The following is a 14,555-nucleotide window of genomic DNA, read 5'->3' on the forward strand; positions in this document are numbered from 1 at the left end:
TAAGGGCACAGGTAAGGGGTGTGAGGAATGTAAAGGAATACAAAGGAATATAAATGCAAAATATTAAATGCAATTATATCAATAAAATACTATAATTTGAAGATGAATAAACAAAATGACAGTGATATTTAGATGTTGCAAGGCAAATAACAAATACAGGATAGTGTAAACCGATCACTATTGCTCAATAAAAGAATAATAGTGTGTACAAATTGAAATGTAAAAGGGTATTTATGTCGTCTAACTATAAATGCCAGCTGGAAGTTAAAGAAACATCTGCTTCGCCATCTAGATATTAAAGACCTCAGTTAATCCGGGCTGATTTTAATCGATGCAATTAATAAAACACTATGTGCCTCAGACTGTGCCGAGAGGATTATCTTCAATAAGTATTTACTTTAAATTTGAACACATTGGGCTGACTTTTAATATCGCGACACACAACAACGATATATCACGTAAATATTAAAAAAAAAGTATCAAATCAAATTTATCATTGAAAACTAAATTTTCTAAGTCCCTAACATTTATATTACACATTATATTATCATATTTCCATGCCTTGATGAAACCGAAAATAAAAAATAGTAATGATAAACACCATGTGAACAATATAGAATGTCCAGCTCGATACAGAACCAACCACTACTCTATCACCTGCTACTTAATAAAAATATACAAGTCCACAGTAAAATATCCTCAATGCTTAAAAATAATCTTCATTAATATAAAATCAAACCCACACTATTATAAAACTACTACTTCCAACCTTACTACACAATTACCTGAAAGACTAATGAAATACAAATATTTCCCAACGGAACACCCTTTCGATTCAAATAAAAGAACAATGCGTATACACACGCATAGCTGGCGCCATTCTATGGAAATTAATAATGCTTAAAATTCACGAAGCATGAACATTAAGGCAACACGTAATTGCAATTGATACAGCGATCACACGCGGGATCTTTAAAGCGCGATGGGGCGATCGCAATAAAGTTCAATGCCCAGTCCACCTCGATGCAGCAGAGGGCTATAGTTAATTGCATTTAAGCGGCGCGGTCATAACAGCGGCCGCAACGAGTTCCTATCGATGCCTAACCACGTCCTCGCAATCGGTTCCCATAATCCGGCCTCGTTCGACGGCTTAAAATTTCAATCAGCCGTCGAGACGTCGGACTACGAATTTATTCCGTGCTCGAATCCGTCCGCGTGCACGCGGTACGCGTACGCGTTACCGAGATCAGAAGATAGCTATGCAGATAGAGCGTTCCCGCGCGAGAACTGCAGTCAGCGTTTGCGTTTACGCTTCAGGTCGCCGCGTTCCGTTCTGATTATTATCCGCAACCTCGAGCACCGCGCAGACCCATCGTGTATACTGGCACCGCGCGTCCGCGGGTGTGAAATGTATTTACATTAAAGCGGAATCGTAAATAACCGTAGATTTGTGTTGAAATCGCTTGAAAATTTTCAGCAGGCTACGTTCCGATGTGTCGTATTGTCAACGGGGTATCCGGTTCCTTATCACAAACAAGGGTTGTAAATACCAAATTGATTCTCCTTGAAAGGAATTCTTTTCTCTGGAAGATACGATCTATAGAAAAGTAAATGGATTTTCAACGAAATTTCGAGACTGAGGAACTTTAAATTTACTGGTTTTTTTTTTAGAAAGAGAAATCAAGAAAAATCATGTTAGTTGTTATTGGTTTTAATTCGAAGGTAAAAAGTGTGTGAATGTTTGTTAAATCTTTAACATTCTAATTGAAACAAAAACATTTGTTTACCTTATTGTAATATTTATAAACTGGTGGTACTGAATCAATATGTGTTGCAGTAATAAAAAATGTAATAAGAAACAAGAGTTTATTTCATTTTTTTAATGAACCACAATTGTGTGTGTGTGTGTGCACTAGAGTTTAAAATGGCGAAAAGTGCGTAGTATTCAAGTGAAACAGTTTACAGTGCCGCTCAATCATCTTTGTACTGTGTTCTGTATTTTACGTTGTGTCGTAACCAATAAGTGATGCAATAAATAAAAATGCAAAATGTGATTTAATTAACTTGGGTCTTCAGTTTCGAAGAAAGAAATCTCGCTGCACAGTGCTGGTTTTTAGACGCAAACGAAATCTTTATTCGGCTCGGCCGTAAAGGCGAGACATCTTGTACTGTATGATATGCAAATGCGTGGTCGCGAATGATCGTGATAATAAAGGAACGGGGCACGGATAAATTTTCGAACAGGTTGCAGTTTGCATCAGTAACGTTCGCAGTTTGCATCGGATATCGGAACACGCGCGCGTTTCAGGGGCGTACGGTAGATTTCTAATAAATGGATTAGTATGCGTCGCTGTAAAAACAAGAGTCGATACGAAAGTGTAGGCATTGCTGAAATCGGCGTCGATTCGTAACGCGAACACCGGAAATCCACTTAAATTACTTCGATCTCCTCACATTTAGCAATCTAGGAATCGATTTCCTGCGTGAAATGAACTATTCAATGTGTGTATTGAGTTATTGCGAATGTCCTGGTGTGTTGGAAACAGGAATATTTTATTATGGCGTAATAAAATCAAAGTAAATTGAATTAAATTAATGTAATTCGTGATAAACCGTTCTTGAGAGTAATGGAGATTACGTAACTGATTAACTAAATTCTTTTGACTAGAAAGTTGATTTTTTGCTATAAGCAGATCAATTGATGATGTAATCACCGTTACTGCAGAAATAATACAATTAATATCTATTATACATATATAAACTAAAATATAAATATTTATAAACCGAAATCGATCATATCAAAGTTTCAATAACATTCGGATAACTAATTAAAAAAAATTGTACAGGAGATAAAAATAAACTCAATCAATGAAACTAATAAAATATTTGATTATGATGTGCTAAATTTAGAATTAGTATATTTAAAAAGTATAGCAACCCGAAGGTGATTTATGTTACAGCAAATTCTCGGAAGTTTCATTATAAAGATGTTCAATGTCACAATGATCAAGTTAAATAGCCTTGTTATGTAAATGTCCGTTACAGGAAGCACCAAACAGCTAAAACAGTCATCATTTTGTAATTTAATCACCGAGGGTCAAACGATTCACAGCAACACTGGCAGATACGCGTATACCAAGGAAAGATGTACTACTCACGTGTAACTAAATTATGCGGCGGGTATCGTGCTCGATGTAACAACCTATCGTTTCAACTACTACCAATCGATTTCCTCATCAGATGAAAACCGCACGTGTATCGATATTTATACGTGATACCAGATCGATCGTCATAAATCTTTTCAGAACAGCCAAATTACTATGAGATTTCTACAATTTTTATTAATCACATAAAAGTCACCATTCATTTAGAAACTAGCGACATGAAGATGAAAAAATGTTGATATTTTATTCTAAAACGTTATACTATAATATCTGAAAAATATTAAAAGGTGTGATATATTTTTTAACACATTTTTTTCAATACAAATTTAGAGGTAGTCGTTATCACTACAAACATAGAAAACACTTCCTTGCAGGATTAAAAATTTCATGAAAAATTTCGAAGATCACGAGAAAGATCGCGATGAAAAATTTAAATTGAATTCGAAGGATCTAAATGTTATTTACTTTTCCTAAATACGAATTGAATGTTACTTTTCTGTTACCAACCATTACCCTTCAAAATAAACGTAGACATAGGATAAGGGTTGAATTTCGTTCTTATCCTAATACAGTGTTAATGATAAACTAGTTTTATCGAGCACAGTTGTCAAAGAAATCGTAGGTTAAGGAGATAAGTATCCATAATAGAACAACAATATTCAATTTCAACGTACAGAAAAAACAAACAGTATTTACATTTGTTACATTCAATTTAGCCCTTCAGTATCGCGAATCTAATTGAATATTAAAATGCAAACAAAAGACAAATAAAAATACAAACCAAAAAAGTTGGAATACATCAAAGTCCTTCAACCTAATAAAATACCCTAAATAATCGCTGATGCAAAAAGTTTCTATTTCATAGCGCAAGAATGTCCGGACGAAAAAAAGAATCATTTTCGTTGCAGTGTTTCGCGTGGGTAATGCGAGCACCGTTCGCAGGGCACAACACGCCGCAAGATATTTCAACCGGTGTGCCCGCGTAGGGCAATAAAAAGTGAGATCACTTTCGGCGACCTACTGACTCACCTGGCACAGGTGAACGCCACAGAAGCTGCCGTGTCTCGCAACGGGCTGTCGATCGTCAACCACAGGCATTTCCCCGCGACATACGATCATTAAGCAATAATCCCGAGCCAGTGATCGGGGTTCCGAGCAATCTGTTACACGGTTTGTCCCTCCCACGCGGTTACAGACGAACGGGTAGTTCAGTTGCATTTATGGAGGCGTAAATTGCGTAGGAATAATAGAAGCCGATCGCCAGGGCACAATGAACGACATTCCCCGGGTGGACAATCTTTGTGCCAGCGTCAACATTGTTTCACCACCGATTGCGCCAGTCACCGCTTAATTAATTTACCGTGGACAACGTTTCAGCGTTGCAACGCGAGATTCTTGACACTTGCCGCACGTTGGGTAGACATGTTGCTGATCGACCGCTTTCGGTGTTATTTAACACACTGCAGACCGGAAGTTTATTAATAGGCTTCTCTTTTCAGTATACCACGTTAGAAAGGAGTTTAATCGTTTTCATTCATGTAAACAATTTAAAAGGAAGTAATTAAAGAGATAAAATTGACCAGTTTAAGAAGGTAACGATTCTAAAAAGAGAGAAATGATTCGATATACGTAACAATTAAGGATTTTTTAACTGTGAATCAGTTTATGATTTGAAAATATTTTATAGGTTTTTCTTGTAAGATAAATGAAACAATATCATTCATTTTCTCGAGTTAAGAATTAGGTCATCATAAATATAATAAATCTTCCAGTAAGAATAATCAATATAAATCGAATTATTGACAAAACTCAATAGCTAACTACAACAGGAACACTTAATGCAAAATCTAAATGTTCAGTGTCACCGATCAATCGCTCGCGCAGCCCCATTATTCGCTACAGAATTAGCCCCAGCTTCAAATATTTATAACGGTGATAGCATCGACAAGTGGATCGTTGCAAACGTTCGTCTCTGGAGTGGTTTATCGTTAGACAGTACCAACAGTCAAAAATACCGCATCTTTCACACAGCGGAACCAGGCATCGAGAGATTTGGTCAAGGTTATTCTCAGTCAAGTAGCTGCCGAATAGAGATCAGCCTTCAATCCTATTGCGTTTTTCGATGGCCGGGAACGATCAAGTGGCTCCGTGGTCCCGGCCCGGTCTCACTCGATCCACCGAACTCGGTTATTCCGAGCGAGGCGCGAAGGGAGAACAGGTCAAAGGCCAGAAACGGTCGCGAATAAAAATGACTCGTGTGCCTCTAGTGTTTCTGGTTGCTCAACGGGGTCCTCCGGTTCGCACGATCGGTGGAAAGAGCAAAAAGTACGTGTCACTGGGCACAAAAAAACACGGCGGATGGCAGAAAAGAGATCCGCCCGAGTCATCTGCTACTCAGCTTGCTCGTTGATCGCGTGAACGTCGGCCTTTTTTTCTTAACAGAGTGACGCAGAACTGCGTCGTTAACCCTTTTTTCCTATTCGCACGATAGACAACTCTTTGTAGTCCCGGCACATACGTCTTCTTTAGCTAACTGACCCGACAGAATTAATTGCTTCGCGGGTAATTAATTAAGCGGTTACGTTCAACAGACGAAATTAATGGGACAAGCTGTACGTACTCTTGGCTAAATGCATCTCAAGAAAACGGTCGTTTTATTGTTTCAAGATATAGAGGATGCAGGCGAAAAACTGATTGTGTTTAACGTTAGGTTTACGAACACTTATACCTTTGGAAGGAACTTGAAGACACAGTGTGAATAGATTAGGGAGCACAGTTGTTTTATTCAATATTCCACATATCGATGCATTATACGAAGCTTAGCGTTAAATATTAAATTTTATAAGTTTGCATGTGCCGAATCAAGTGACTATTGGAATGCAAAAGGTTAGAGGCTTAAAAATAGATTCTTTACTAAGTAATTTTTGTAAAATTCGATATTCATTAAATTGACAAGTTTTTTAAAACTAGTGTTTGATCAATTACTTATTTTCTTTAGTGGACGATTGTTATAGAAATGTATTTATTGGTAATATAAGTCGTGCACAATCTCAATAAACGTACTTTGTAATATTTACGAGGTACTCGGAACAGTTATTTTTCATCTTCGTCGTATCTGGTGCTGCCTATTTCATAACCCACCCTCGTTACGCGTTACACAACACTTCCGAACGGTTAACGTACAATCAACTAACGTTACGGCGGAGAGGACCAAGAAGCAGAGGACGTGCCTCAAAACAGGGGAACGTGTTTTCGCACACAGTTAATTGATCTGCCCTTTAATTAACTGCTCCGCCAAAGCTACCAGTTAACGAACTAATTAAAATGATTAATGGCTGCGCAAGTCCCTCAGCTCGCGCGCGACTCGAACACTACTGAATGATACAAGGTTCGTTCGAACTTGGCAGACAATTAATTAATGAAAGTAATTCCCAGTGCGGAATTAATCGGTCAAATTAATTGGTTGGTGACCGTTGAGCACCCCTCGAGCGTGGTGGTTGACGACAAGGTCGGTTCATCGAAGTGTCTGGGAACCCGCGGGCGTAAACGGAATACTCGTCGCGAGAAGAACCGACCGATGTATCCGTTTCGACGAATTCACATCGGCGTTTATCAACACAGGATCCAAAGTTCGAAACGATCGAGGAAACCCGTTCCACGTGCGCTGAATTTAGAGTCAACCTCCGAGTTTATTGGAGTTTCGAAGACCGCTGGTTTTCAGTATATTTGACTTGTTTAGATCGTTCAGACTTGCGACTTTCTAGGAAACTAGGAAGCAGCTTAGATCAAGAATAAATAGCAATTACCTGCCATATCTAATATGTTTATCAATTTGCACCAGAAATGAAGTATTCTATTTATTATATTTCCACGCTAATTAAATCCAGAATATCAAATCTAAACTTTCTTATTTTAAGTAAAAAATGTATTTCAAAATAAATAAAATATTTCAGTAATAATTATTGAAACCAGTAATTTCTGCAACCCTTATAAGTCTACAGAAGTCTAGACCGACTTCGATATTTACGTCTCTCGAAAAGTCTTTTACCAATCATCTAAATTATCCTTCAGAATCAATGCTATATATTTAATCAGTAAACAAACAAGAAAAATATATAAACACTATTTCTTCTAATCATCTTCCGTGGTTAATAGTTAACTAGCTTTCTTTGCGGTCCTTGAAGAGTTAAATCCAAATTCGTTTCAGATTCCTCGGCCAGCCTGTAACGAGGACACCCAGCAACCAAGGCAGGACGAAACAAAGGAACCAGACCGTCGGATAATTCTGAGTCACGTAACACCGCGGGAATGGTGGGAGGATGACAGACTGTTTCCGCGTCGACACGTTTTTAGAACCACCATTCCGCCGTGCACCGACACGTCCGCCCTGTTCGCAGATCGGAATCCTCTGTTTGCGCGGCGCAAATATCGGCTCGATGCTCGCGCTGCATCGACATGCACCAGTGCATCGGCGATGCAGTCGGTATACACCGCTTAGACGGGTACATCGACGCACCGACACGCTCCGCAAGAAATAATTGCGCCGGGAATCCTGTGTACGCGGCCAATGTACAAGCTTTTGACTCGCGAATCAGAACCGGTCGCGTTTTCTTTCATTTTTTCCCGCTCGCTCACTTTTCTTTCTGCCCTTCCCCTCCCCCCTCCCCCCTCTCTCTCATTATTTCTTTTTACGCTCTGACCGAGCCGGGAGTAACCATTTAATTCCACGATTCGAGAATCCGGTACAGGTGTACTAATTTAGGCACCGGCGCGCCGTGACGAGAGTAAGAGGGAACACGGGGGAACCAATGGGTTCCGCTCCGATAACGTGTCGCCCATAATATTTTTGCAATTATGAGACACGCTCGACGATCGAAACTGGAAACGAGATCGATTTTTCGATGGAATTTATCGGCCGCCTTTATAGCTGGAATTGATGGTACAACCACGGTAATGGTGGATTTACGTGTGACGATAAATACAAATTAAGTAATTAATTTTTTCCCCTATGTTTGTATACATATACTGTTCGGAATTTTGTAACACAGTTTAATTCTCGCGGGAAACATTCTTTCCGATAAAAATTACTTACATAACGGGAACTTCCGTTTTACATCATATTTAAGGAATTTTTCGTCGGTTCGCTATGTTATTAACGTCTAAGGAATTTTTCCTTGGTATGCAATATCATTAACGGGATAAAAATGTTTGTATCAAAAATCTGTGTTACCAAAAAGTCGAAGGATAATTTAAAATATTGGATATATATTGCTCCATTAGCGAAGCAAGAAAGTTACAATTTCCTGTTACACGTGACACGCCGTTGATTGGAAATTTCTTGTAATGAATATCAAATATAAATACTGTTAACATTTATTAATATACACGATTGCTTCCATTTTAGAAATTTATGACTGCATATCATAAATGCTTAAACATGGGAGGTAGATGCGTAATGAATTTATTAATCAGAATACAGCGATGAATTTTCACTTCTCCGAGAATTATTGTCTATTACTAAAAATCTACTACTGTTATTCTAAGCTGTTGACGGGCAGTGAGACGAAAAAATTCCGTTTCACGAAGAATCAATTAATTCCGAGAAACGGTTATCAAATTCGATGGAAATGCGGTGTTGAAAGCTGAAAGAGAAACGTGGAAACTGGCCCACGGTTTCGGGTATCGTTCGAGTCATTTAGTCTTGTGGTCGAGGTCTCTAAAACAGATGTACAGCGGTAGGCAAAAGAAGAATTAAAAAAAAAGAAAACGTGGAAATAAGAAGACGAGGAACGAAGCAACGTACGGCGGTCATGGATGAAACGTGTTTTGGAATCTCGCATGGCGATCGTGGCGTCATGTTCAATTTGTTGTGCGTGCTCGGACCCGCTTGGATCGCACGAACTGCTTCCAGCGAAAGGATCGATCAAGTTGACGATCGATCCGCGGAAGAACAATATTGTGGCATTTAGAGAATTACTTCCATTCCACGAATCACATTAATATGCGCCATTTTATCATAAAAACAATTTTCATCGAAATCTGTAGTACATTCTTCATAAAAGACTTCATTATAAGAACGGTACGTTCTAAATTATGCGACGATTTTGTCCTTGCGATATGGATATAACTTTAAGTTTTTATTATTTAGATTTCTATCTAATTTATTTTTTGTTTCGAAGATAAAAATTTGAAATGCTTGAAAAAAGAACGGTCCGCTAGAATTGTGCTCATAAAGTAAAAATGAACTTATGAAAAACTCACGTTGACTTTGGCGAGATACAGCTCTAGCTCCTTATAAGGATCCATTTCTCGTTTACTTTCACTCAAAACTTTGCCACTTTCATCACCACTTTCCACTATTTTCAACTGATTCACTGTTTTCGAGGTGTTTAAGCTCGACGCGACACTTCCCTTCGAGCCATCGACCTGCAGCCCACCAGTGTCTCGCATGGTCTCCATGCTCTGCCGTCACCTTGACCTTACGCGCATTTTCTTGTGCACCTGTAACAGAAGTAACGCACGCCGCTCAGTGTGAGTCAGCACGGAACGAAGAAAGTAACTAAATAAGTAAGTAACCACGAGACGCTGATAACGGTTGGCCAATTCTACGAACTCTGACACTGGACTCGTTATCGCAATTACATCATTCTACTCTATCTACATTTTGTGCCGCAAATATATCTGCTTCTGTTCTATGACTGCGTAGACTCAATAACTCCATTGATTCCGATTTCGCGATAAGAATAATACAGACACAACATTTAATCGGTAATCCGGTCAAACTTCACGTAGTCCTTACGTTAGCAAACGAAATATTTGCATTTGTTTAAACTCCAGTGTTACAATCTTTTTATACGAATTTCTTATTTCCAAAATACAAATTTTGACGTATAAATGTTAAAAACCAGTGTTCCGATGCAGTTTTATCAAATTTTTAAAAGAATATAACAAAATGTGTAGTTAAAGATGGAAACATTGGCATCCGAATAATATAAGGGTTGAAAATAATTTCTCCAACCGACTGATGTAAGGAATTATCAATTTCTCTAATCTAATTAATTAAAATCCTATTAAACTGATCACGTTCAGTTTTATCACTCTCGGGAGGGATTCAGAGGTGTACAAGGGTTCTTAATCATGCCATAATTTATGTGTTCAGCAAATCGTAAAAGGCTCCGGCTAGCCTCTTCAACCGGTATTTGTTCTTCAAAAAGACCTGTAATTAATATTATTATCGCAGAGATACAAATTAACGTTTGAGACGACGAAGGAGCGGAACAAAAGGAAACCTGGAGGGGCATACCTACGGGCAAAAGGATTATAATTAGCCCTAGTGTGACTCACTATCCGCGCTCTGCCGCTCGTATAATCCCTGCTTGTCAAACACTTGAAAAGGGTAAAATGGCCACCTGCGCTGTTATGATTGCATTTGGCTAAATTTAGCAGAAACGTTCGCGTTAGTCACTGCGGCTAATTATATTTCGCAGATTAGTTCTCCCGACGAAACGCGAGAAGCCCGATCTGAAATTACCGCGGCAGTTTGGACCCAATTTCCCTTCTAAACTCTTGATCGTACCACCGTGTTAAATTAATCACCGACCACAGTTCTATATCGCTTCCCTATTTCCTTACTATCTACCTTAAATTGAAATATTCAAATTGAATTCTACGTAATTTAATCTTTCTTTCGAATCAGTAGTCTGAAGACTTTCAATTCAGCCTTGATAGACGAAGTTTTACATTATTCTAATTTTATTTCAATATTATTAAAAAACGTAACGGTTGATGACATTAATTCTTTTGGTGTTTATTCACCGTATCAGTAACGATAACCTTGTCATAGAACTATGATAACGCTAACGGGTTTTCCTATGACGACGGTTCTCAAGGGTTAATTCGCGTATTTCTAAACCAAGGAATATGATGAAAAGTAAAGGTTCGCTTTCAAGTTAAATCGACCTGAACGGAGCGTGAGGTTTAACCAAATCACCATTGTCATTCGTGAAATGTCTGTCTTTATGGTTTTATCGATTTTCATCGGTGGAACCGTTCGCCTGAGAACGCTCCTTCGTGAATGGAACAACATTTTCTCAAGTTCTGCGACCATTTCAAAGTTCAACGGGCCAACAGGTTTCTATCATAGCGGTCGGATCACGATCTGGCCGATCTACCGCGAGATCGTGTATCGATTGTGCCGAGTCAAGTGGGATACTTATAGGACATGATACGATTGCCGTTTCATTCAGTGAGCTCGCCAACAATAAAGTCATGCATGAGAACACGAGCCCGGTCTCGCGAGGCGCAGACATAATATTAGAAAATCGCCGGATGTCTGATCGCGGTAACCTGTTGCTGTTTAATACCTCAGGTGATTTCACAGGTGAACGATGATGCTGATTGAACGAAGTGATTTTAAGGCATCGCCATCAGAAATTAACGGTCAGTTTAATAGAATACTAGAATTATTCGGTGGCTATTAGTAGTATGATATATCGAGGTTGTTTAACTGTTGGGGACATTTTTAGTTTTCTTAAATGAAAGCTTTTCTTAAGAAAATGATCTTCATTACAAAAAAATATATAACATTATCAGAAAAATTTGAGTTACGAAAAAAGAAAATTTGTGTACCAGGACACAAAGAGAATTATTTACGTCCAAAGAATGAAGAATCTTTAAAATAATTCTTTTACTCAATATTGAATCTCCTTAATTCAATTCCATTTTCTTTCCACAGTGCGGCTCTCCACCGCAAAGCAATATAAATTAATAACAGATCTTACCTTAAAAATTCTTCAAAAAATTGATTAGCATATTAGTCACTTACTAATTTTTCAACGGAAAACATTCACGAAAACGACAGCACTACCAATAAAGATATAACCAGTCAAAGAAGTTGTCCCGTTAGCGGTGTCAGTCGTTAAAGGTGAACGCAGGAAGCAAATGAAATTATAAAATTACTCGTATCAGGCATTTCCACCTACATGATAAACGTATTACTATACTTCGTCACCGTACCGTGAAATTAATTGATCGGCATTTTTAATTGGCCCCGGCCGGCGTTCTGGCGCTAATAATAATAATAACACGGTTAGAAAGTAGTAATTTGTAAACATAAAATGTCCGGGCGTGTCACGCGAACCATGTAACCCGATACACCGTCCTGACAATTGAGACATTGAAAAACGGAAAATCCGTCCGTATAATTACAAACCTCCGCGAACGCGAGCCGGTTGAAACGGGGCCCGTGCTCGAATCAATTTCGCAAATCCGTGATTAGCCACGCGTCCAATGCTGTATATCTGTCAGCCGGCTCGCGTCGCCTGTTAACTATCTCTGACGGCGGCGCACGAGATCGGTATTTAATTAATTTTTACGCAATAGTCAAAACACACGTCCGAGTGCCGCCGGCTCGCCGGTTTTATAGACCAGTTTCCCGATCGACGTTGATTTATTAGCGCGAATACGATTAGCGTGTCAGTTTCAAATCGACGCAAGCTCTCGCGGGGCGTTCCTAAATTTCGTGATCGAATGTTATCGACGCACTTTATTGCTCGTGCCACGGCGGTATAGTTATATAAACGCGCAGCGGGTAACAAAAGCATTCGAACAAGTGATGGAACGCTGCACATAGAAAAACTCTGTAAACATTACGTCAGACCCGAGAAAATTGCACGTGCGTTGACAGGTGTGCGCTACACGAGGGATATCTCGCATAACTGGAGTAAATTTGACCTAAAACTGAACGTTCTTGTCAGCCGCATTGTTTGTTCCAAAGTTAATTAAACTATCACTCGTAACTGCGAATATTTGTTTATCATTTAACAGTTTTATAATTCGCAAGTAACATACCTTTATGTTAGGAGTTTTTAATTAATCACCCTATTCACGTCCATCGCAATCTCATTTCAATCAATGTTTGCACTTGACACTCATCTTAACTACATATATCCCCCCTCAATATCACCAGGCATAAATAAAGTTATAAAGAACTCGACAATAAAACTTCATCTTCCAGAAACTCACAAGGTCTCAAAAGTTAACCTCCATACTCGAAAACCACAGGGAAAAGAACGGTAAAAGGAAACAATGGAAACAACTGACATTCGAATCGAACAAACAACTTCGGTATTTCCGGGCGCCATTCCGTCGCAACGTAGCCGAACATATCTGCAATTAACCTGCGACCCGCGAAACGGTTTGGTGCGAATTTCAACGTGCGTCGATGGAGGGCAGGAACCGAAGTATATTACCCGCAATAATTTCCAGCTGATAAGGAACGACACACGTCCCGAGCGGAGCGGCCCGTTTAATTCAGTCGAACTAACTGGCCGTGTCCACCGCGGCGACCAGGAGTGGCACTTGATCGGGGTTGAGGTATCGATACCGCGAGGCATCGGTATCGAAGCTATTTACGAGGCATTCTGGACGTCCCCCTCCCCGCCCGGCCTATCGCGATCCACAAATTCCCACGTCCCACGCCGGCCACCGGTGACAGGCAGTCGTCGGCTGGAATTTCACCGACTGACTACCGTTTTCTCGTGAAACCGAGAAGCCAATTGAGACAAGAGATTGGATAGCGGTTTTTGGCAATTAACGGCGACGAACGCCGGCCAGGCCCGGGCCAAATTGCCTTCGCCACTTTCGTCCCGACGCCCTCCCTCCCCTGCCCATCCCTCGATGAAGAGATTTCACGCGTTCTACAACTTCATACGCTGGACGAGAATTCCACGGTGGAACGTTCGTTCCGTTCGCCCGTTTGGGGCATAGTGGGTTAACTAATGACCCACTTATTTCGATGGCTCGCGTGCGTGATAGGTCGATCGGTAACCCGCGTTTTGAAATTCTCGTATACACTCTCGACGCACGGCCGATTTATACGTTAATACGCCACTCGTGGACCGTAGGGGATGGGGACTTTCTACTGGCACGAGGGAACATCGTTTGGTAGACGTCGATTTCAATGAAACTTTCTGTAAGAGTGTCATGCGAAAAAAACTTGATGCCTAATTCCATTAAAACTTTTCCTTTTGCTGTCACTTTTTTGTGATGCGAATTTTTCTTTGGAGAAAGAGTGTAGAATTAGAGTATTGGTATAGAGTTAAAGGTTGAAAATATATTAGGCTTCTATGTTCTGTAGATAATACATTAAATTTATAGCATTTCTAAGGGCAATTTGATATTTCAAGCCATTAGTATAATCTGATTCCTAACACCCCCATAAAGTTATACTAATGAGAAAGAAGCATTAAATAGAAATCTTGTTTCTCAACAATCTGTTCCGTGGGCGTCGAAACAATTAGGCTCTCCATTATGCCAAACTGAAAAGTTCGATTTCACGACGTTTCACTTGGTCGTACTTACCATAAATACATACAGTATATAAATAAATTC

General features: G+C 39.5%; 1 protein-coding gene across 2 annotated transcripts in view; it reads right to left on the reverse strand.

Annotated features, from left to right (window-relative positions):
• Nucleotides 1-14,555, reverse strand: part of cv-c (RhoGTPase activating protein) — a 408,937-nt gene that overhangs the window by 364,488 nt on the left and 29,894 nt on the right. For both annotated transcript variants that reach the window (XM_076374243.1, XM_031981540.2), the window contains exon 2: nucleotides 9,426-9,665. In XM_076374243.1, coding sequence (XP_076230358.1) covers nucleotides 9,426-9,623 — 198 coding nt within the window. In that variant the 5' untranslated portion in view covers nucleotides 9,624-9,665. The remainder of the gene's footprint in view (nucleotides 1-9,425; nucleotides 9,666-14,555) is intronic.

Source organism: Nomia melanderi, chromosome 2 (genome assembly GCF_051020985.1).
Source record: "Nomia melanderi isolate GNS246 chromosome 2, iyNomMela1, whole genome shotgun sequence".
Classification (NCBI taxonomy): Eukaryota; Metazoa; Arthropoda; class Insecta; order Hymenoptera; family Halictidae; genus Nomia; species Nomia melanderi.